This window comes from Rousettus aegyptiacus, unplaced genomic scaffold (genome assembly GCF_014176215.1).
Source record: "Rousettus aegyptiacus isolate mRouAeg1 unplaced genomic scaffold, mRouAeg1.p scaffold_m13_p_3, whole genome shotgun sequence".
In the NCBI taxonomy this organism is placed as follows: domain Eukaryota; kingdom Metazoa; phylum Chordata; class Mammalia; order Chiroptera; family Pteropodidae; genus Rousettus; species Rousettus aegyptiacus.
In genome coordinates, this window is record NW_023416306.1 from 25,406,203 (window position 1) to 25,431,672 (window position 25,470).

The 25,470-nt window shown below is 38.1% G+C and overlaps 1 protein-coding gene across 3 annotated transcripts in view; it reads right to left on the reverse strand.

The window, feature by feature from the left end:
- The window catches only part of PLPPR1 (phospholipid phosphatase related 1), a 213,543-nt gene that overhangs the window by 96,418 nt on the left and 91,655 nt on the right, over nt 1-25,470 (reverse strand). For 2 of the 3 annotated variants that reach the window (XM_036238325.1, XM_036238324.1), the window contains one exon: nt 7,957-8,064. The exons of the other annotated variant lie outside the window; for it this stretch is intronic. In XM_036238325.1, the coding sequence (XP_036094218.1) occupies nt 7,957-8,019 (63 nt within the window). In that variant the 5' untranslated portion in view covers nt 8,020-8,064. The remainder of the gene's footprint in view (nt 1-7,956; nt 8,065-25,470) is intronic. 3 annotated transcript variants of the gene reach the window in all.

A 25,470-nucleotide genomic window follows, 5' to 3' on the forward strand; every position in this document is an offset into this window, starting at 1 on the left:
TCTCCCTTAGACAACATTTGTAGGATGTATTTCCCACTCACTTTGAGGTTGGGCATGGCCACGTCTGTGTTGCTTTGGCTAATAAGATGTACATGGGAGTGACCTATATCAATTAAAGATGAAGCTTTAAAAGTCTGTTGTGAGTTTCCATGTTTGCTACTCTTTATCAAACTGATCTTGGAAACGCATGTTGAGATGGAGCCTCCAATAGGATGGGTCCCCATGTAATTGTGATGGGCAGAGTCCTCCAATCTATCTACACAGGACCTGCTGTGTGAGAAATCAGCTTGTGTTGTATTAAGCCATTAAGATTTAGTCACTGTTATTGTGGCAACACCTATCCCATACTGACTGTTAGAGTTAGTTTTAGCTGGGATTATTTTAAAATACCAATTTATAAGATACAGTCTTGGTCAATATATGTATTTGGTCCACTTCCTATATATCTACAACTTTAGTAACATGTAAGCACAACCCATGTTCAAACACCTCAACATTAAAAAGAAATTTAATAGCTCAGCATTTTAAACTAAGGCACAAAATGAACTAACATATATTAGAGAACTGTTCAAATCTTAGATGAGTATATGCACCAAATTCAGCTTAGTGGTTACATCTGGAGAGGCAAAGAGAAAAATGTGATCCTGTAAAGAAGAGTACATGGGAGCTTCAACTGTAAGTTATATTTTATTATTATTTACTTTAAATTTGAACCAAATAATGCCAAAATTTTAAGATTTTATATAGCTAGGTTATAAGTGATTGAATAACTTTAATTTTCTGTCATATAGAGTATGCTTGAGATCATTCAAAATACATTTTTTAAAAGAATTATTTAACAATTACTGAGGTCAAAGGGTTTTCTAATTATTATCAGTTACCCTAAACCTCCACCAGACAAAATGACCTATTTCCAAAAAACATTCCAGATAGTTGAGATTTACCTGGATTAAAACATAATACTCTCTAAACTCAAATGATGGAAGATTGTAGAAAGGCAAATGAACATCCCAACATTTCTATATGTTTAATTCTGGCCTCTAAACATAAAAAAAAAAAAATAAAAATAAAAAAAAATAAGAAAAACCTTCCTTCCTTTACATTAATTCTCCACTGGAGAAAGTTCACCTTTTCAACATACCTATGAGACCAATCATCATGCCTACATATATTCAGTAGAAGAAACATAAGATTTGAATTTTATGTTTACTTAAAATCTCAACTTTAACACCTATTGGCTGTGTGGCCTTGAGTAAGTAACCTCTCTATCTCAGTTTCTTCATTTGAAATTTAAAAAGTGAAGGCAAATTCCTATTGCAGAGTCAATATTATCCTACTGTGTTCTTTAGTACTCCAGTTATATAACAGAATACCACACAAATGTCAAACATGGTGTATTTAATGGTATAATACCATCATTCTGGGATTTAAAAATCTGAAATCTGATCAACTAACATCTTGAAATGTGTGCTGAGAGTTATGCGTTTCATTAAAATGTTGACAGGAGCAAAGGTACTCTCTTTCAGACCTTGTCCCTGCCTTATTCAAAATCCTTCAAAGACATTTAACAGTTATGATCATTACTATTTTTAGAAAACAGGAAGCAGGTGTGGTAGGGGGATTACAGAAAGTGGGGGCTGAAAGGTTCACAGGCCGAACTCCCACTCCTGGCCCTTCCCTTGGAGTCCAACCATCTGATTTCCTTCAGCACCAGATCCATTTTCTTAATCCTAATTTCTCTTCCCCGCCTGAGAATTTATTTTAACTGGGACCTTAATCCTCAAACATTCAACTTGGAGAGACTCAATGCTGAAGAACAGAAGAGCGCTCACTCAGATGGAAGAACACCTGAGGATAAGGAAAAAGGGTAATGGCGACCACATCGCACTTAAATAATCAACACTGGTGTTTTGATACTGTGAAAAATAGATTCCTAAATACTGGTATTATTCTTTTCATCTAGTAGTACAGATATTAGTCAAAATGATTAAATAATTTAAAAAATGGGAAAAGTACTTTACAATTTGCATTTGTCACTACACTTTAGAAGACTCACAAATTTTACATTGCTTTGTTTGAACTCTTACCCAATAGCACTTCAATATATATTCTGAAAACGTAGTCCCCCTAAATCCAGCAATGTTACATATCTGGGGATTAAACTATAAAAGTTCCTCTCTAAGTGTCAGGGTTCTGGTGTTCATGTGTGTGTTTGATGTGTTTTTTATTTTTGTGTTATCTGTTTTATATTGGGTAAGAACTGTTATTTTTAGGTAACACTTACTAAGCACTTACTACTTAGCAAGCACTTTCAGATGCATCACTTCATTTATTTCTCAAAAGCACCCATGAGGAATTTGTTTTTATTTCCATCTCACAGATGAAACAACTGAGGTCCAAAGATATTATTCAAGTTTATCGCAGCAAAAATGGCAGACTGAAACCCAGCACTTTCGACATCAAGTTATTTTCTCATTCTATTTGATTAAATATGGGGATAAGATTTTAATGTTCTCTCTTTGGCAAAACCTAGCTGAGTTTTTTCTAAAAGTTAAGTGAGAAAAACTCAGTGTGTCAAATATAAAAATTTAAGACAGTAACAATCTAAGTCTCAGGAACAAGGCATTCAGAGCTGCTAAGCAACTGCAAATAAAGATCAGAAAGCAAGGACAAGAGTCATTCCTTTTTAAAACCTGAGGCACACAAAACAAGAAAAGCATTAAAATGGCACTCAGTTTTCTGGCTCCAGAAAAAAACAAAAACAAAAACAAAACAAAACAAAACAAAAAACTCAGAATCATCAAGTTCTTGCAGAACTTCATGAGATTATTTATCTTCAGGCTGGGATTTATAACAATCACCTGGTAGGTTCAAGCTGAGAAAAATGAGTTGTCAAACACAAGCAATAAAAATTACAGGTACAAGAAACCACCAAAATGATAAAACTGTCACATCTGTACACATCAAGCAACAATTGCATTGATTACATCCAAACTCCTGATATTTAGTATTGTCTGCCAGGGAAGCTAAGCTCCATTTAGACTTTTGCTGTTAGCACAAATATATTTGAAAAAGACTTGAATGAGTTATTCCCGAGTTTACAGAAAATGTAGTGAAATTGTCTTGAGAGGAATCCATTGGTATTTGGAAAGATTTGTCGAAGGGATATCTCGGTCCTAAGCATTTTGGGAAAATATATTTGGTATTGATTGTGAGGGTAATGGGAGACCTCAAAGAGTTCACATTTTTATTTTAGGAAAAATGATGTTCTAATCACCAAAATGAGTGTGTCTTCCCCAGGCAAATCCTCCTTGTATAGGTCCTCAAGTAAGAGAGGGATTGCTTAAATAACAGAAAAGGAGAAGGGAGAAAAGCAAGGAGAGAAGGAATGGCAATCGAAAATATATCGTGAGAGAAATGGAAAGAGGGAGGTAGGAAAGGTGGAGGGAGGGAAAGAAAGAGAAGGAAGAACTACGGATATAAAACACAGAGAGGACATTTAATTATTTTGATCACTATTTTTATTTGTTAGCTATTTTGTTGTAAGTTCCTCTATCCTCACCTAAAATTGATATTATTGAGTTCAATGATATTAAGTTCAGAAATGAGAAAACAGATGTTCTCTCATGTTCATTTAAAAGTTGTTAATTTTCTATTCCTTTTCCTACTTCTTCTCATTCCTCTAGCTTTTCTCTATCTCAGCATTTGCTATATTTTCACTTGAGAACCATATCAGTGAAGAAGAGCTGAAAGCTGTTGGTCAGAAATATTGTTTTGGAACAACTTGTAATTTTAGCGATTCTGGATTTCCCCCTCATTAATGATAGAAAAGTTTATATGCTGGTCCTTAAATCATTATTCTCTTGTCAAAGGCTTTATTTAAGAGACTCTGGCCAGCGTGGCAAGGTACATTTAATGATTAGCCGACACTGGGAGATAGACAAAAGAGATATTTTCCTAAATACTAACATTCAAAGGCTTCGTTTCTGGAACCACCTGCTTTGCCCATTACATAAACTTCTCAGTCCATTCTGCTGTCCTCCACTGTTAATCTCCCTTTCAGCCCATTATCTTCTCTAGGTACTCTCTGAAATCTACAAACTTTGCTCTTTCTTTAGCAACATCTCAACTTCTCATTTTGGTTTTTAACATCCAAGGATTACCTCAAGCGATGCTGTCCTGACTTATCACCTTGAGAGCTTCAGGCTGCATGCTGCTTGTCAGACAACTTCTCTATCACTGTTTCAGCCCTCTGAGTAGGTCCCAAGCAGGTTCCTACATTGTCAGCAACTTTAGACTGAGGAGGCTAGTTGGCATCTATGCTCCTTACCAACTGCCACAAATAAAATAATCCCCCAAAGTCCTGGGCTCAGACAGTTAAAATCACTAAGAAAAAGCATGCGAGCACTATGTACCTCTCATTCCTACCTCCATCCCACACACATTTCAAGGATGGCCCGACAAGCCTGATTCTATGAAAAACTAGGCGAGATCCAAATTACAGAAGTCTAGTTAGTATGGAAAGTTTGCAAGAGTGCCAAACACATAATGCCTTGGTGGGAAAATAGGTAGTGAGTAAGTGTGTGTTGAATGAATGAATGCATGAAAACATTCCACTGCAAACCTCTATAAACAATGGCTAGCCTTCGTTCATTTTTAATTTTTATTCAATTGATAAGTGAGCTGAATCAAAAGGGTACTGAAAGTAATAGAAATTGAATAAACTTGTGATACAGTGGACCTAGATGGGAGCAGAAAAAGGGGTACATGTCTATCTCAATAACAGGATTTGGATTTTAATGTCTACGAGGATAAGACATGAGGACCTGAGCAGGAACTGAGATTCCTGTGTAAAAGACAGAATTCCTGAAAGCTTGCTTTTCACTTCAGAGTAGTGTTCTATATAAACCCACCTGCTGGCATAGGACAACTACCATTGTCTCTATCCAGTATTACACTGGAGGTATTAGCTAAAACAGTAAGACAAGGAAAACAAATTAAAGTCATAACAATCAGAAAAGAAGAAACAAATCTGCTATTTGCAAATGATGTAACTGTCTGAAAAGAAAATCTGAGAAATATACAGACGCGCTCACAGAATTTAACGGTTTCCTCGAAAAAACTGACAAAAATATCAACATTGTCCCTGTAATGTAGCAGCAAACAACTGGAAAATGTAATTCTCCCCCAGCAATTCCACTGCTAGGTGTCAACCAAAGGGAAACTCTTGCACCCACGTACATGCAGACAGATATAAGAATATTTCCTGCAAAAAACATTATTAAGAGTAAAGTTGTAAGAGTGAAAAAAAATTAAGAAAACAAATAAGAACCAACCAAATATACCTACTGTCCCTCAGTAGGTATATTCATACAATAGGATAAAATGCAATAATTAAAGTGAATGAATTTCCAATCTGGATAAATGTGAGATAAACATAATGTTGAATAAAAAGGCAAGTTGCAAAAAAAAAAAGAAAGAAAGAAAAGTTCAGCATGGTATCATTTATATAAGATCTCCCCAAAATATTATCTGTGAATAGATACACATGTAGGAAAAATATGAAAATATGCATGAGAATCATACAGAGGAAAAAGCTTCTAACTTCACATATATAGTTACTTCTGGTCCAGCACAGCAGGACTTCAGTCGTAGTTGTAATATTTTATTTTCCTTGAAAAAATATTTGAAAAGCATATGGCAAAATTTTAACATTTGGTCTTGATGGTGGGTGTAGGAATGTCTGTTGTATTATTTTCTCTGTTTAAATTCTTTCATAATTAAAAAAAAAATGAGAGTGAAAAGATAGGCACTGATCAAATTGACATTTTAATCTATTTTTGACCAAGTTTTTTGATATGTTATATCAGAATGCCTGAAATAATGTAGAGAGTAAGTCTTTGATAAATGAAATACATGAGAATCATGAGAGCCACTTTGAAATTGACCCCCTCTCAATTTCTACTTAATTCTACTTCCTTTTTTTCCCTCCTGCTTGTTTCTGATCACTGATATGACTTAAATTTCCATGCAAAATAAGAATGATAGTACAGAAAGAAAAAGAATAAACGGTCTTTTATCTCTCAGATTTTTAGATTTGTATTTATGTTTGTGTCAGGTTAAGGCACAGAAAGACTGATTTATGTCTCTTATTGCCCGCTCTACCAGTCAAGCTCATCATTCACACATTAGTGGGCTGAAAATCTTCAGAGATGTAGCTTCCAGCAATAAATTAAACCTCTAACTTTGAGGTTTGGTTCCTGTTTGATTTTTAAGAAAATGTAAAATAAAATTGCTACTGGGAGGATAAAGATGATGACAGATGACTTATCTCCCAATTTCCTCCAGCTCACTTAAAAAATTTACTTTTCTTATAACAAAAGAGAGTTCCAATGTTGAAAATAAATGCTATAGCCTTCTGCCCTTCCCACATGAGCAGCAGGAGAAAAGAATCATTTTCCTTCATTACAATTTCAATATGAACAATAGTAACTAGAACCCACAATACATATAATGTATAATTATTGTCTGAATGGTGGTACCCTTAGCCTTGTATGGCAAGTTAAAGCAAGAGTATTAAGAATATGTGTTTATGGCGAGATATGAGTTCTTTGTTTACCCTTTCAGAGATTTAGCTTAGCTTGAGTCTGTGTATTTTGACTTATATTAATATCTCTGTCTCAACCTAATCTAATTCTACCTGATTCTTCAATACAAACAGGTTCACAAATATCATCAGAAAGTAAGTAATCAAGTAATATTTGTTCATCTAAATTCCCAAGGGATATCTATAAGGTGAAACTCAAGAATCAGCCAAATTATATATATACATAATTTGGTCAAAAATCAGAATACTAAAAAGAATCCAACTGACTATACAGATAGCTTAAGTTATTTCAAGAGGTAAAAGATAAAAATACTTGTTGCATTGATTCGTAGGATATATTTAAACAACATATGTCCTGAAAGTATATGCCTGCTAATATAAGTAGTGGTTTAACCCAAGTGTCTGTTTTCACATGGTTAAATGGATCAACATCCTTGTTCCTGTTACACTCAGCTAAAAAGATCCCACAATACCAGAAAATGCTATATCCGATCCTTGGGATGTAGAAACTACCCAGGCAGTTACCCAGAAGGGAAACTCAGACACTTACTTTACTTACTTTTCAGCTCTTTACATTGTCATATTAAACCTAATCTTTAGGATAAAAGACAACCTGTTAGATGCCTTATCTCTTGAAAAGGCAGAAATAATATCATCTCTGGCAAATCAACATCTTATTTTGAGATAACCTGGAATAGTTTTGTTTTTTTACATGACTCAAAATTTCTTAAAATTTCCATGTTTTGTCTCCTCTATAGCAAACACATAAAGAAGGAGGTACAATGGGGAAGGCGTGCAAGAAATTTAACCAAAAAGATGATGGAGAAACTGTTTGCTGGTATAAACTTGAAGCAACTCAACCATATTATTCATGACAGAAGAAATTGTACATTTTACAGGCTCTCAAAACCCCACTAAAGAAAAATGCTCACTAGAGATAGTCAACTCTTAAGATTTTTTCTTTATTTGGGTTCTGAGGCAAAACACTATTAACATTACCTGTAAACTGCCTGGTTTGTTGAATTCCTGAAACATGATATTGATTTTTTAAAAACAACTTAATTAAAATGCTATACTCATAATTGATAACGTATTGAAGTCACCATTAAAAATATAAGAAATGTAATAAAACACAATTATTTTGTACCCCCATAGATGAAGTTTATAAACCTGTTCTATGGCTTCTTCAAGAAACACTTTGCATAATTCTTTATCATATTTATGCTATCAAAATTTAATGGTCAATTATAAGATTGAATAATATTGTAAAATAACCCAAGTTCTCAGCATAAAAACTGCTACTATTATTAGAGTTTGTCCATAAAGGTAAAAAAAAAAAATACACATACCTCTACAAATATAAAACACGGAATGATGGAATAACTTCTCTGAGTGTTGTTTCCTACAGCCATTTCTTACACCATGCAGTAAGGCTGCACCGTCTAAAATTGTCGAGGCTGAAACAGAAATAGGTAACGTGGTGTAAGAACCATATGTTTAGCAGTCTTTTAGGTATTTACAGAAAAATATCATCTACCCTGTAGATAAGTAGGCTGTATACAAACAACGCAAAATGTGATCTATAACACAGTCAAGTCAAACTAATAATCATTCCAGAGAAAACAAAATCAAAAGGACCAGATAGGGAGTCTGTGTGTACCTAGCTACAGCCAACAGAATTCCAACTGCCTGGTGCTACATGGTGCCTTAACCCAGTAGATTGCCCTCATCCCATGAAACACAGTGGCTGCTGTGAAACATTTCTTATTGTCCATCCTGGAAGGATCTCCTCTTTCTGTGCCTGATCTTTCCTATGTACAACTTAGGAACGTGTTTGTTTTGCCCTTGCCTCTCCCTTTGGAGTTGACATTTAGTAGTGAGGCTCTAATCCCTGTCTCTCTTCCTTCCGTGACCACCCTTTGCCCTGGCTCCCATTACTACACAGCTATTACTTTGGATTAACATATCACTGGTCTCCGTCCCTGGGTTCCTTCAGCCCTGTGTTTGCATGTGTGTCTGTGTGGAACCCAAACACAAAACACTGATGCTATAGTATATTCTTTTAATTTGTAAGAATGGAGTAGCTGGGCAACAGCAGATTATTTTAAATACTTGTTATAACATCCTATTTTGAACTGAAAGTGTTCTATAAGGAGATCAGTTAACTTGGGTTCTCCTTAAAAAAAAAAAAAAACCAAGTAGAGGATTTAGATTTTTATTAAACTTCCAAGGCCAGATCAAAGGAATTTTCCAACACACCTTCTTACTCTCTGTCTAAAGGATTCCTTAACCTGTTTCAGGTATCTGCTTGTGATAGTTACTCTTTTTCGTTTGTTCTGCTTCTGTGTCATCCTTCTCAACGGTTCCTATGGAATGTGGCTAAGAGTGACACAGGGACTGCTAGTGCACGTGAATGGCCGACTACACTTTTTTTTGAAGGTCATGAATTAATGTTAATGTTTTCAACTTAATGATATTTTTAACTAAGTCCTTCCTTACCTTTTCCAGAATGAAACATTAAAGTATATATATATATATTTTGAGTTACCAATTTTTCACTTGTTGATTAAAACCCTCTGATCAAATTTAACATTATGTGGGATATCGTTAAGTCCACATCAATCGCAGGACCATGTTGAACATGGCTGAAGGTTGAGTTACATCCATGCACAAGATGCCAACAGTTGTAATACCCCTTCCCCAAGCTGTGGCAACTGAAAATGTCTTTAGACATTGCCAGCTATGCCCTTTAAAGTGGGAGAGAGAAACAGGGAGGTGGAGATGACCCCTGATAAAGAACCACGAATTTAGAAGAATCGAAAGTAGAGCCCCTAGGACATGAATTTTTGAGCTGATGAACTTGCTTCACCTGGGATAAAGGCCATAATTTTGCCAAAGGGAACAAACCTGTTCTTGCTTGGTATCTAACACCTGGAAATCACTGCGGTGCCTTGCTGACATCTGGGGAAGCGAAGTGCATCTCAAGCTCAGAGGCCATGACTGGGCTGATATTAAAGCTCCTGTAAGTGGTGGTTGCTACCGCTCTAAACACCAAGGCAAAGCAGGGCTGTTTTATCCACTAGGTACTATACAGGCCCGACTTCTAAGGCCTGTGAGCTATTTAAGAGCCCATGAAATAAGAGATGAAATACCGCCATTTGCAACAACACGGATGGACCTCTAGATAATCATGCTAAGCAAAATAAGCCAGACAGAAAAAGTTGAAAGTCACATGATATCACTTATATGTGGGATATAAACCTGAAACCAACAAACGAACAGGACAAACAAATAGACTCATAGACATGGACTATAGACAAGTGGTTACCAGAGGGTCGGGGGGAGGTAGACGGGGTAAAGGGCGTCAAAAACGTGGTGACAGAAAGAAATATAACCATGAGAGGTGAACACACAGTATAAATATATATCTTACTGTTAAAGTGTACACCTGAAACTTACTGAATTTCATTAACCAATATCACCACAAAAAATTAATTCATTCATTAGTTTTAAAACCAGCTCATGAAAATATAAGAAATGAACACTAAGGCACCCAAACTATGCAAAAACAAATCAGTAAATATGTAAGTATACGCCTAAAATGTAAAAGGCTCACAACTTCATTAATTACTAAATTTAGCAGTCATAACAATTTAATTTGAAAATGATCCATAGGTGTAATTTTCTTAATTCTAAAACTTCCTTTGCAAAGACATTATGATTGTAAATTAGTGACTCAGAAAAATGATTTCAAGAGAAAAGTTTTAAAGTTTCATTTTGCCACAAAATAAAAATTTACTGTCAGATTACTCTTTTATGTGTTTATTATCATATGAAACCAGAGCCTAAAAAGTGAGTGTCAAAAACAATCTCAAACAACCTTAAAATAGCCCTGAAGGGATTCTGCTTCCAGCCAAGGGAAAATAACTATGACTGAATTTCACGCCTGACACAACTAAAATATACAGATAAAATAAGTGAGACAACGGTATTCAAGGCATTAAACATGAAGCGACTAAGAGCAGTGATCCTTGGAAGATGGGAAACAAAAGAAGTTAGCTCTACGGTCGCCCTAGCTTACTGCCTGCAGAGAGTCTCCAGGCCACGCACAGTGGAGGGAAACCTGGAAAAATGGCAACCGTCTCCCCGAGTTGAGTAGGTAGAGGTGGGAACGTGAAGAGGCCTAAGAAACTGGACTTTTCAAGGCAGAGCACCAGCGAGAACACTGCACAGAGAGCTGGGCTCAGCAGAGGATGGATGAGCATGGCAGGAAACTACCCAAGGCCCAGAGAGAAACCATTCTGAAGGATTAGAGTGAATAATAGCCAGGGCTCACACAGGGCCAAGAATACTTTCTGTTCCTACCAACCATGAAAAAAGTCCTAACTCACCAGGCAGCAGGTAGAGGACTTCAGCTGGGGTTAATTAACAACTCGAATATGAAAACATTTCTCATCCAAAGACCACAAGTGACACTGAAAAGTTCCTTGTATTGTTTTTTCCTTCGATTTGTCTGATAGAGAATATTGGCTATTTATTGAGATTCTAGGCCCCTAAGCAGTAGGCTTTTCCCTGGTGTCAGGGGCCTGGAAAACAAGAATGTCACAACACAATCCATGACTCAGGTCATGTCAAAGGCATCTCCGACATGCGATTTACAACCTTCATTGTGGTGAAACTTTCCCATATCTTAACGGGAGATAAGGGGGAGGGGGTTGCAGTAGAGAGGGGAAAATTAAGGGATAAGAAAAAAATGAATTGTGAAAGTTATAGTTTATTTTACATAAAGTTAAATATATTTCGAAAAATATAAGTTAGCCAAAATCCCAACATCCATCTCATCTTTAATACATGTTAAATAGGCATTAACTTCCTTGATGGCACTGAGCTGCCTCTCACTGTCTGGATCATTTCTATTCAATATACTAGCTCCAACCAGGATCACAGTTTGCATTTAATTTCCCAAAGCTGGAAACTAAATTTTTTTTAAAGCAACAAAGACATTAAGGGATAGCAACAAATTAAATGGGATTATAGATGAGTGCAACATAGATTTCATTCTGAGATGGTGTGGGATTTAAGAAGGTGCTCCTGAGGCTTTCAAGATAAATACTTTGCTAAGTTTTGAGATGTTTTCCAAAGCTTGTAAAGAATTACAATGTGAAGACCCATATATAATAAGAGGGTGGCACTGGCCCTCCTTTTTTCTCCAGTCTGTCCCCCTCCACAGTGTCTCATGGCTAGATCCATGCCTTTGATCTAGCCCAGACTAAGGCAGAGAGATACAAAGGGCATAAAACCCACAATTCAGGGAAATCCAGAATTGAGTCAAATCCTTACAAAATACACAGGATTCAGGGACCCTGTGAGAACACCTGTACCTCCCCCTGCCTCTGACATTGTTCTTGAGTGGCATTTTAGACCCAGAGATTACTCCTGGTTCCCCTGGGGCTCCAAGGGTATACTGGCCTGGGCCTTATGGTCCTCATTAGCTTTGTCGCTACTGTTTAAATTTGATGAATCAATCATTCTCGTACCACCTTAGTCTCTCCAGGCCTGTATTCCTGGACCTCACTCAGTGACTGGGAGTCAGCTCTCCCATTTACCTAAGGGAATCTTTTCAGCTTATGAGTACGCCTGGCTCACACTTTGGCCCTGAGCCTGAATGGACAGTCTGTGAGAGAGCCACTGCCCCTTGCCATCAAAGTATTACTTGACGTCTAGCGTCCCTGCGGCTGGCCTTCTCAGAACTGAGGCACCCCCGACCTTTCTTTACTCCGGCACTCAGTTTCTGCAACATGCCAAACTCTTTCTCACCTCTGGGTCCTCTCACATTCTATACTCTTCCTTCCCCCATCAGAGCTGCAGTTAAGCACCATTTTCAATGGGACAGTTTCCATAACCGCCCTCACTGGTTTCGATCTGTTACACACCTTCATCATCCTCCTTCGTAACATTTATTATATAATTATATAATATTGGTGTCTCTTCTAGACTACCAGTCAGCCTTTCTCCACGTGGCCAGAGCCAGGTTTGTCGTGTTCAGCATTGTAGCCTTAGCACCTTGCACAGTACCTGGCACACAGTAGGTTCCCAAATGTTGACACCAGCAATGTGCCCAAGCTGCTCAGCTTCATCATTTGCTCTGGGTCAGTTCTTTGGCTCCTGACCTAGTCGTAATCCATGTCTTCCTCAGATTGACAATATGGTCCTAATGTAGGTCTTGGGTCAGTCTCTGCTGCTTACCACAACTAGCTCAGACTCACTGTAAACCTCGGAGCCAAAGAACAATGCAAAATGAAGTGTTTGGAAGGCCTAGAAATCAAAATGTAAACTGGAACAGATCCCTGTATGTAAAATTGAAAGGAGAAAGTATTCCACTGAATTCTACCTGTTTTTTTTTATTGTTAAATAAAGAATAAAAAACACTTTAGACACCTGCTTTAAAAAGTGTGTGCCTTAATTAAATACAATGAAAGCTGAAGTTAAATTGAAAAAAAGAGTCCAAGTTTACCGAAAAGTTAGCCATCTCTGTTAGAGATGAATCTTTTAAAAACAAGGAGCACAAGGCTGCTGCTGACCACGAAGCTCAGCGGACGACCTGAAGCAGCTGAGAGAAAAGACAGCACGCTGTTGTCTAGGTGGCTGATGGGAAGGGGCACCTGGGATCGTCTTATGGACCACCACCAGTGCTGCTTAACAGGAAAACAATGCCCAGAGAAACAGGGCATTGCCGTAGTTTCTTTATTGTTGATATTTCTTACCCCTAATTTTCCACCAGCAGAGTGGGGCTGTGGGGTGGGGGTGAGGTGAGAGGGGGACATAGCTTGAAAAAGTAGCAGGGCATAAAGAGCTTTTTAAAATTATGAAGTAGTTAATGTTTCCTTCAATAAAACCAAAGGATGGAAGGAAATTAAGTTTCGATGCTCAGTTGAACTGAAACATTGAGGCACTGAAGCAAGAACAGCCAAGGTCAGAGACAGGGACACAGACATGCTGCCCAGTCCAGAATGGCATAGACATCGGGTAGGTTCCAGGGGAATCTGTGTTCATCTTAAAATCTGGGAAGAAAATAGAGAATATGTTGCAATTGCTCTCAATTGAGAAATACTCAGTGTGATCCTTATATATACTTAGTATTTGCATTCTCTTGCATCTGGTTCTGGTTATAACATTTCAAATATAATTGCAGTTATCAACAACCAACTTTACACAGATGTCGTCATCATGATCTATGTTGTAGGATTGACTAGATTAAAGGTAAAGAATTCTCTTCGCTTCTTTTGGCTTACAGCATGTCAGACAGGTGGTGGTGGGTGACTGATAAGAGTTAGGGAGACTCATTAGGGGCCACCATCATCTAGGTGAGAGGTAATTAGAACCATGTAGGAGCTGGCTTCAGTCCAGTTTTTGCATTTTTGAGATGAGCAGTGAGGAGAATTAAGTAGGAGCCGCTGTTTAAACCTGGGCCTCTCTGGAGTGCCCTGGAAGGGGAATTTATCTTACTATAGTCAGAGGGACCAGAGTGCCCTTTCAGACTTCCTAGTCATTGTTTCCTCTACATTTCCCTTTGATTTCTGTTCTGGTCCTCATCTCTAGGGCCACAGTGGTTTCTAATGATCCAAAAGATGGGATCACTGAGTGGAAAGGAAAAAAAAAAAAAAAGCAAAAGATTGATCCAGGGTGAAGAATTGTTGGAGAAAAAAGGAAATGCCCACATAGAGTGGAATTCTAAAGAAAGTGCACAGGAAAGTCCTTTAGGGGGTGCTGGTTCCAGGACATTAGACAGCCCTTTATGGTCTTGCCTGTAGGGATGTATGTCACAAGCTGTTCTGAGCAGTGGGGAGACTGTGATTCTGTTGTTCTGCCAAGCGAAGCTGCATTTTCCAATTTAAAGCTATGCTGCCCAGGAGCCAAGTGGTTTGTTTTTCAGAAGAGTAGACAAAGAGAGAGACAGACAGATAGACAGAGAAGGGGGGTGCGGAGGGGGGACGGACTGATGGACAGAGACAGACAGCGAGAGAGGGAGGGAGGGAGAGAGATCTGTAAGTTGAGATACCAAATCTATCCTCATATCAACTCTCTGAAACAGTAGTTTTGTTTCTGTCATTCGATTCTTGGGTCCTTGGACACCCTCAGAAATTACCATCAGTAAGTCCCTGTGTCCTTGTGACAGGTTAATTAATTAACTCCATTGGGGTCTCACAGGAGACAGGAGAAAAAAGTGAGAGAAATTCCCTTCACCACAAGAGATTTCAGAGAAGGATTCAGATAACACTGGCACAAGCCTGGGTTTACCTTCTCTGCTGCACTATCAGGGGAGGACAGTGTATGCAATTCTGTGACTGAGGCAACCTGAGAATTCTGAATGAGTATAATACTACTGACAAAATTGCCCACTAGTCTCTTTGATAAACACTTCTGAAGGCTTACTATTCCATATCAAGCTTTATGAAAGGTTATAGCTTTATAGTGTTGTTTTTATGTTTCAAATATGCTACTTCTGGGGTTTATTTGCAGATAGTATGGAGATAGGCTGAGCATTCTTTTTAATACTGTGACCTGCTTCCCTCACCTAGCAATCCTGGTCCTTCTTACCTTACATCTACTTTCTCTTTTGTTTAATATACTTTATGACTTATTTATTATGTTTATTATCTTTCTCCAGCTCTCAGAATGTGTCACAACTCCTTATTTTTTTTTTTTTTTACTAACTGTACTCACATGTCTCTTGGAAAGATGACATTAAATAATTACACGTGAGATTAAAAACAATGACTCTCTGAGACCCATAACAAAGTCAACCTGTAAACAGTCTAGGGAGCCAGGGGTCTCCCCTGAAGAAGCCGTGTTTGGATGCAGAGGAGTTAAGAGGGTGGGTGGGAACCACATTGCTGTCAAAAGGAATAGCGTGGAAGTTTCCGAAATGAGAGAAAGCAGGGCCATATGGCCGGCACATGAAGAGCACAGGCAATGAGACATGTAATGAGGCTAGACAGGAGAGGGCTCAGATGACGCAGCGCCAGGTAGGCCTGCAAAAAAGTTTGGAATCAGTTCTCAGAGTCGTAGCAAACTACCGAAGGGTTTTAAGGAAGCAAACTGCCATGTCCTGATTTGCTTTTATCAAAGATTATTCAGGATACGGAAAGCGGTTTGGCACAGTGGAACAAGTATAAATACGGCGACATGGCCAGCTGAAGGCTCGCTCCATCTAGATAAGAGGAGAAGGTGTCTTGGGTTAAGGATAAGGGAATAGAGAGAGATGGGTGAGTGAATTCAAGAGATAATTAGAAGAGCAAATAAGATGTAGCAGTTGATTAAAGTGGGAGTGGTGGGAATGTTAAAATGCATTTTCCTATTTAAATTCTTCAATTAGAACATACATCTTTCCAGTGCTGTATCCAGCAGTGATAAACAGCTTTCTGTTTATTCTGTTGAATCACCTGCAGCCTCCTCTTTAATCTCTCTTCCTGAATCCCAGTTGTGTCCTCTCAGCTTCATCTGGCCCAGAGTCAGGCACAGCATGGGACAGACTGTAATCAAGAATCACTTCCTATCGCTTTTTAAAATACCACGCTTAAAGGAAAAAAAAAAGATCAAAACTTTATTGTAAATGTATTTCCCTCCAAGTTGGGGTTCCTAAATATATATGAATGCCTTTCCTTATTTTCTTTTTTCCTTTCCAATTTCCACATATTCTTCAAGGCACAGTTCAGTTTCTACCTCTGCCAGGAAGCCTTCTTAGATTAGTCAGTAATGATAGTCCTGTTCTGATCTGCACATAAGCCATGCAGCTTACTATCTGAGCCACTGATGTGGTGTTTAATCACAGGCTGCCTTAAGACATCGATGACAGGATGGGGTAAGGCAATCTCTTAGCCCTTTTCCAGTCCATGATTTCCCTTCTGTGCTCTCATTTTATCTTTCAGTCAAACTCCAAAGTTCTTAGCTAACTTTCCATGGGTACCTGGGTTATCTTTCCTTCCGGACTGTAAACTATAAGAATGTTCTGACTTATAAGTCTTTGAGTCTCTCACAGCATCTAGAACTATAATAAATGACAACACTGGTGAATACTTATGGTTGTTCCAAGGAGAACTGTGCAAGAGGTGATTAAACATTTGCCTTAGCTCTAACATGCCCTCCTCTCACTTTATTATGTCTGCAATAATGCTAAGCGAGCATCAAGTAGGCAGTCAGCAAATGCTGGCTATATCATATCTTCAAGAAACCCTGTGACTAAAGCATAGTCAATTCATGAAAATTCATATTAGAATGAAAATCAATGATATCGAACAACTAGTGATCCAATTTTAGATTAATAGTTTCACCTGTCCTATTACTAAATTACTAAAAACAAAAACAAAACAAAAAACTAAAGCGTTAAGTACTTTGAGTTTACCTTTTTTCCCCCCTTTTCATTTTTAATGGAAATACTTAAAAAGGTGTCAAAAGGTCAGGATCAAAAGGATAAAGGTAACAGCAAAATTCATATGTCATTACTTACGCATTTAATACAACAACCCCATGCCATAGATCTAATTATGAACTTTAAATTGATGGAAAACAGACTGTTACAGAGAGTTTAAGCAAAGTGCCCAGGATCACAATTGGTGATAAGTGTCAGATCTGGATTTTATAACCTGGGTATCTGACCCCAAAGTCTGTGTACTTAGTCACTACATCAATATCTTCTCCGGAAAAAAAGTGAAAAAGAAAACAAATGGTTTAAACTACATCCCTGGTCATCGGCCTTCTGGCTACTGGTCAGTTCCCTCTGTGGTGCACAGGCTCTTTATTGAGTCCAATAAGCATCCAGGGATTGTGATTTTGCTATAAGGCTTGAGTTTTTCCTAATTTTAGAAGAACTTCCAGAAGTCGTGGACCAAGATATAGTCAGTAACTATTTAGGAGATTTCTTTTCTCAATCTCACTGAAACTTCATAGGATGGTAAAACATTCCAAAGACTTGATGTTCTTTTGTAGCCCAACCTGGAATTAGTTAAGAATGTAAATTACTGCCCTCAACCACCCCAGAAGGCACATTTGCTCACTGACCATGCTGCTATCTATACACTTTGGGATGAGGTTAACACTGTTCCAGTGTTCTCACCAACATGTCCTCCTTCCTCTCTGTATTTTGCTTGTAACCTATAGAATAAAAGCTAGCCAGGTTCACCAACAACCTGGGCAGGTGTCTGATGCCACAGAGTGCTACCAGATGGCAGGATTTCCTGCCTGGGTTAGCCACAACCCTCATCATGCCAGTAAATGTAACTTTACATCTCGATGAAAAAAACCTGAGTTCCATGGACTCGAGCACTGGTTTTAGAGCCTGATGGGTGTGGATCTGGACCCAGGTCTCAACTGGAACCAAGTAAGTAAATTAGATTAAGTCCCTGTGTCTTGCTGTGTTTCTATTTCTTTGTATTGTTGTGGTTGTATTGGAGGTAATTATTGTTGTGCAATTCATCCCTTACGTGTGTAGCATTTAGCGTATTCAAGGTGTTCTATAAACATTTGTTGAATGAAAGTTCTTTACACTCAGCACTTCCAGTTGTTTTCTACTTTTCCCTTCAGTGTTCAGACACCACTAATTAGGGAAACACTACTATAATATTCTGCTTAATAAGAAGGGACACTTTCTAGAGAACATACTTATTAAACATTCTCCTTATTCACCCAGATAAAAAGATTATTAATTATTGAGTTTGGCAAAGTCCCAGGACACCTAATTTGTTCACATCTATTTTCAAAAAGCTTCAGATTTGAATATGAGTTAATTTCACATTTTCTTTCCTCACAGAGAAACCACAAGGCAATCAAGCAGGTAGCAGTATGCAGGCCACATTTCAGCCAACAGCGCTTTATAAGGAGGAGAGTCACTCTTGAGATTGGAGGAGAAATGCAGATAATGAGATAAGGAGAGCGATGAACCAAACAGCACGAAAAATTAAAAAGCACTTGTGGGTTCTGTTGAAGCTCTTAATTAATGACATTCTTCACAGCACAGAGCAAACCCATCTGAGCAACCCCAAAATAAAAAGAGCATGTAAAACTTACTGAAGGGTTAATGCTGGTAAAGTGATAGGTCAAGCCCTGAAGATGTTAGAAGGCTCCCCCCCCCCCCCAAAAACCAAAAATCAAAAGCAGTGATGAGGTTGCAGCTAGAATGCTCTAAACTTAATAATAACTAATCAGTTTAATTCCCTTGAGTTTAGTACATCATGCTAAGATGATCTTGCCACAGTAGCTCTTAAAAAGGGGGAGAGGCAGCTGCAGAAACACATACATATGCTGTTGGCATAAAATTCACAAGTTCTGCTCTCAGTAAATAAAGCCAGTCACAAAATCATTTGCTTCGCCCTTGGGAAGGCAGGCACTTTTGTCACTGATTTGTGGATGAGCCCAAAATGTTTCTACCAAAGCATTTTATTTAAGGCCTTTATAGTAACACAATCTGGGTGCAATCTAAAATCTTACACCACTTTCGTGCTGGGACAATGGCAAGGCAGAAGAGATGCCTGCTGTTTAGGGTAGAGATAGAACACTGTCGGGCCATATTTAACCTCGCAGCATACCTGCCATGCAGGTTGAAAAGTGAAACTTGCAGCCAACAGAAAGATTGTTCTCTGGAGACCCAGTACAATAGGATACAACATGTACTAACTCATAACACCTTCATTGCCGATATTCTGGATATTCTTTTATCCTCATTTTACAGTTGTGGATACTGAGGCTCAAGTTAATGTGCCTCAAGTGGTTACCAGGCTAACAAGTATTAAAGCCAGAACACACACTAGGTTCACTAGCTTCCACAGCCCACCGAGTTCCATGCTAGCTTCTCGTCCTACATAAGGCTTACTCAGGACAGCTAAGCTATTGATACTTGGGGATAGTAAATAATGAAATATTTACCCTAATAAATATTATCAAATACCCAGAAGAATAGAGTCTCAAAGTAGGAAGCTATCCCATTAATCATCTAGTCCAAGGACCCATCCTATGTTTAGAACTTCAGGAAAGGGCTTTTACACGGTTTGAAATAAGGTAATAACTTTCTAAAGAGACAAAAAGTCTTGGAGTTTGGGGAAAATCCCCTTATAGGACACTATTTTCTCCTCCTTTTAATAAATAACTTATATTTTGAATACCTCCCATGTGCTAGGCCATGCTAAGCTCTCTAGCATTGCCCAAAGAATCCCCACAATAATCTTATAAGGCAGGTTCTATTATTAACATCCCCATTTTACAGACAAGGAAACATGCTGGCAAAGTAATAGGTCAAGCCCTTAAGATGTTAGAAGAATTCCACCCACCTTGCCCCGCAAAATCCAAAGCAGTGGTGAGGTTGAAGCTAGAACGTCCTAAACTTAGTAATAACCTAATAACTCTAATTCCCTCGAGTTTAGCATATCATGCTAAGATGACCTTCAAACAACAGCTCTACAGAAGGAGGCAGCTGCAGAAACATGTACATATGCTGTTGGCATAAAATTCACAAGTTCTTCTCTAAGTAAAATGGGAATGTTAATGATAGTTTAGAATGGTTGCATAGCTTGCCCAAGGTCAGACAACAAGGAAGCCTTAGGACAAAAATACAAACCCAATTTATTAATGTAGCCGTCAAGGTATGTGAAGACACATGGTAAGATATGGAAGGAAACATCATGAGTTGCTATGATTCTCTGGCTTGATGTCAGCAGACAAGTTGCGATTATTTGCGAGTTTATGGGGAGACATCCAATAACTCGATATTTTCTTTGATCTAAGTAAGGCATGTCCAACTTCTATTTGGTTTCCTAGAGTCAAAATATCTGGAGTAACCAAGGTAACATGTTAAGTACCACGTGTTAAGCCTGTATTTGAACATCTGCAGTGAAGGAAAATATTCTTAATAGCTTGTTCCATTTATGAGCAGCTGTGATCAACAGAAAATTATACTTATGTTCAGCTGACAATGCAACTGTCAGTTCAGAACCTCCCACTTGTATCTCTTACAGGTCAAGGGCAAAAAAATCATGCCGATGAAGTGACATGACCAAAAGCGAAGAGGTTTAATGCTATTCACTGAAGCACAAGTGATCTTGAAGGAAATTGAGAGAGATTCTTTTTCAAGGACAGCTTTAATAGCTGAAGGGGAATAATGTTTTATATCCAGTCAACCATTCACCTACAGACAACTTGTCACACTAAAGTGGTTAAGTTTTTTTAATAGTTCAATGACATTCGAATGCACATAAGAGGTTAGAGTGAACAAAGAAGCTAAAGACTTTTTTTTAGAAATCACATATGCATTTAATTTGAAAGTCTTTCCAGTCCTAACATTTTTGCATAAATATGTATGGAATCCTGATGGCTAATTAGATTATAAGCCTTTTATTCAAGAATTTGTCCAATTTTATGCTCTTCATGAAACCTGAACTCTTTGCTGATCTTGGTTTGGTCCATATTAAATAAGCAATTGTCTTAACAACTTTAAAGGCTACGTTTTAAATTCTCACATTCGCTAAGCATGCTATGTCATGGAATTTATAATCTTTATTTTTGGACAGAAGTTTGAAGACTCAAATACTAAGACAAAATGGATTTCTCATGTGAAAGCTTTCATTTTAATCGAAGAGTAATAAAGTACCAAATGCTCCCGAAACAGAAAGCAAAAAGTACAAATTGGCACTTGATATCATCAGCCAGACAGCCTTTATGTGGACGTCTTCATGTGGTTCTCCCAACAACCCCTGAAAGTGGAGATTATGTCCTGTTTAACTGTGAAAGAAACTAAGGGGTAGAAAAGCTAAGTGACCTATCCAGTATCCCACAGCAACTAAGCAAAAGTAGTTCTCAAGCCAGGTCCTTGTTATGGAGCTTTCAAATCGAAGACCCACGGAGCCAATTGAGATTAATTATGAACCTTTATTAGCTAACTCTCCCAACTAGAGAATCAGCCCCGAGCTTTCAGAGGAGGTAGCTTATAAAGCCTACAATTACATTAAACAAGCAATCAGGTTTACAGAAGTAGAAGTTAGCCATTAGCATATCTTTGTGCAGGATAACTACACCCTTAACATTAGCATATCTTTGCACAGAATATCTTCTAGAACTACTCCCTGGTTAAACATTAAACAAGCAAGCAGAAGTTGGCCATTTGAAAATTTTCCCCCTTAACAGTCCTCAGATACAGCACCACTTCTTTCATTACAAAGGAAGGTCAGTTCGCAATTACCCAGAGAAGAATAAACCACTCTGAACATAATAGTTCCAGGAGGCCTTATCTACACTTAGCACTTCATTCCAATTTTGTATCCCATAGGGTAAATGCTATCACTACCATCAAATTTTTATAGGTATATGAAGTCCTGCATTATTTTTTTCTGGTACCATAATGTCACAATAAGCAAAATAATTCCTCTTTGTGGAAGAATCTTAAATTGCAGTCTTAAGCAGGGATCCCCAACTCCTGGTCTGTGGACTGGTACTGACTGGTCCGTGGCCTATTAGGACCTGGGCCATACAGTAGGCAAAGCTTCATCTGTATTTGCAGCTGGTCCCCCAGCGCTAGCATCACCACCTCAGTCCACCTCAGATCGTCAGACATTATTAGACAGATTCTCGTAGGAGCCCCGGTCCCTGGTGCCAAAAAGGCTGGGGACTGCTGGTCTTATACGTCTGGCTATCAGGGTTTCAGTCCCTGCAAAGTGGAGATGCAAAGCTAAACTATCAACACACCGCTTAGAACACTATGGCTTTCATTTTAACCAGCTCAGTCCCTACCCATGACCTCTCTCCCTTGTGGATGTGTTTTGCATGATATTCCTTTGTGCTTGTTTGTGGGAGTAGCCATTTTACCATCCTCGCCCCCTTGAAGTTTTAGTTCTTTGGCACTATAGCTCCGACTCGCCAGCTCTTCCCATTTGTTCCTCTTTTAGCCTTTCTCTTTTGTTCCACACAGCATTTCTTCATAGAAACTTAAAAACGAAGTAATATATGCGATGAGTTTAAAACATCAAGTAAAACAAGCCTACGACCCCAATGGCAGCCTCCCATTTTGCCTTTCTTCATCTACATGTCCCTCTCTCTTCACAGGTAATCACTTTGAAATATTTTGATCCTTCTGATATTTAGTAAACAGATTAACATATTAAAGGGAAAATAAAGCAATTAGTATCATTATGGAGGGGAAAAGTAATTTTCAGTTTCATCAACACTCCAGAAGAAAGTCCAGAAAAAAAAACTTACATTACCACAGCCTAAATGACCCTTCAAATTTTTCACACCAAGACAACTCAAAATAGGATAAACGTAATTGAGATCAATGCCTATATTTCAGGCTCTGTAATAAGGAGAGCCCAGATATTCTATGACTTATCTTAAGGATATGAATTCAGGTGTGAGGGAGTTTGTACCTTTAATTTTACTTTTTAGATACCTAGACTACCTGATTGATGATTTAATTTCTATGTGTTTAGTTACATAAACTTGATTTTTCACAGTGCAATTTCATTTCCAGGTGTTCTTGCAAGATCAGCTACGAGAAATCAAATAAGACCTACTTCCATTGAAAACAGTCAGGCATCATCAAAATTATCAATTTTACGTGTAAGATGTGGGAAAAAGAGGTTTTTATCTTATAAATTCTTAGACATACTTTTAACTCTTAAAACTGAAGCTATATGACAAAGATATGAATTAAATTTGGCACATACACACCTATTACATGAAAGGTAATGGAGAGTCCATTTAACCTATGCTTCTCTTCACTCAGCGGAAGAGTCACTCTTCCAAGCTGTAGCAGATGCTGTTTGTACCCAGCATATAGCTTGAGCCTTGCTATTTCAGTAATCAGGCCCAACTTCCAGTTCTGCAGTATCTATCTACATCTCTTTATCTGGGGACATTTTACCTGAAGCAGTGGATAACGGCTCAGTGACCTGGAGTGTAGGCTGAAAGTAACAAGGAATTAAAATTCTCGTTCCCGGCCTTTTTATCTTAACTTTGTCTCAAGGACTTTCTTTGGTGGGTTTGATTTTTGCCAAGATGTTATTTACAGCTAGAGATTCTTTGTATCAGATTCTGATTTGGTTGTTTGGGAGTGAAGCTCCCAGATATTTTTGATTGTTAGCTGGGTTCGAGAACCACTGCTTTTATTCAAATCAAAGTTTGTTTTAAGATAAATACATTGCCTAAATTCCTAGGTTACAGCAAGACAGATGGTCTGATTGTCAATATCATGTGTTAGAACTAAAATTGAAATCTTTCAACACTCTTCAGTGTGCTGTTTACTCAGTTATCCAACATTTACTCATCACCTACTAGATTCCTGTCTTATGTGCTGATGAATAATATATAAAGATGAATAATCATCATCCCAGTCCTGGAAGAGCTTTGGCTGGAGGGGAGGCAGATAGGCAAACGTAAATCACAGTGCAATGTGAAATATACTATTAAAACACTTTATCACATGGTGATCACAGCACTAATTGCTATATAGGGAAAACTGCACATTAAATAACTTTAGTTCTTTCATTAATTGCTGTAATACATAAGAGAGCCAGGGCCTGTACATTTATTCTCAAAAGGTATTGTTTTTATTGTAACAAAGCAGTACATGTTCATTTTAAAACAACAACCAAAAAAAGAGCTCTTGGAAGCAACCCTCAACCAATGGCTAATGGTAGTTGCAGTAAAAATGCCCAGCTCCCCCACCCTTTGGACAAGAAAACTCTGAGGCACGCATTTTATACTGTTTCCCAGACTCCCCAAAGGGTTGAGCTCCAGTCACCCAGTGTAGCTGGCTTGAGAGTTTGTGCTTTAGAGGCTGTCTTCCTTCCCTGTCCCACTTACCCACTCCCCAAATGGTATTTCCTGTAATTAAAAAAATAAAGAAATGACTTGTTCTTGCCTTCTTGTTTCACGGCATGTTCCTTGAGTGATCCAAACTCAGATAAAGGCCTTCGGTTCCTCTACTTGAATTCTGGTCCTATCATCTCCCATCTCACTCTCTCTTCCACTGACTTCCACTTCTTCCCAGGAGCCAATTTTCTCACTCTGAAGAAACCTCTTGCATCCTTTCATAGCTAGTTTCCTAATTTCTCCCCCCTTTCCTTTTCATCCAATCTATAGAGTACTCCATGTGTTGGAATTATAATCTGGCTTCTTTATCCATCTCTCTGTTGAAGTTCTTTTCACCAAATGGCACAGTGACCTTCTAAATGCCAAACCTAACAATTTTCTGCTTCTAATTCACTTGATTTTTCTATATTACAGAAGCTGCCTTCTTCAAAAATTCTATTACCTTGACTTTTGTGACATCACACTCTTGAGTATCGCTTATATTTCTGACTATTTTTCTGCAGCCTGCTTTGCTGGATTCTATTCTTGTGCAAATCTTCTATTTAAATGTTGATCCTTCCCAGGATTCTGTTCTCAGAATTATCTTTTCACCATACATGCACCTCCTAGGTAATTTCATTTATAATCATGGGTTTAAACACCATAATATGCTAACAAAGTTCCCCTTGAGGATTGGCTACTCTTCTGAATTTAGACACCTATATCCACTACCCTATTGGACATATTTACTGAATGTTCACAGGCATCTAAATTTCATGCATCTAAGACTAAACTCAGCAATTTTTAGCCCCAATCTCCCATAATCTGTATCTTAGTGAAACCTCCATGTGCTCAATCACCTGTCCTCTCTCTCAGGGATCATGACTTAGCAAGGAACAAATCCTGGGAATTTCATCTTCTAAGTATTTTTCAAATGTATTCTCTCCTTTCTTTCTCTATTCTTGCAGAAAAATCAAGTAAAGTTGGGACAAAAAAATGTAAATTGGATGAGGTATATTTTTGCAATTTAACCT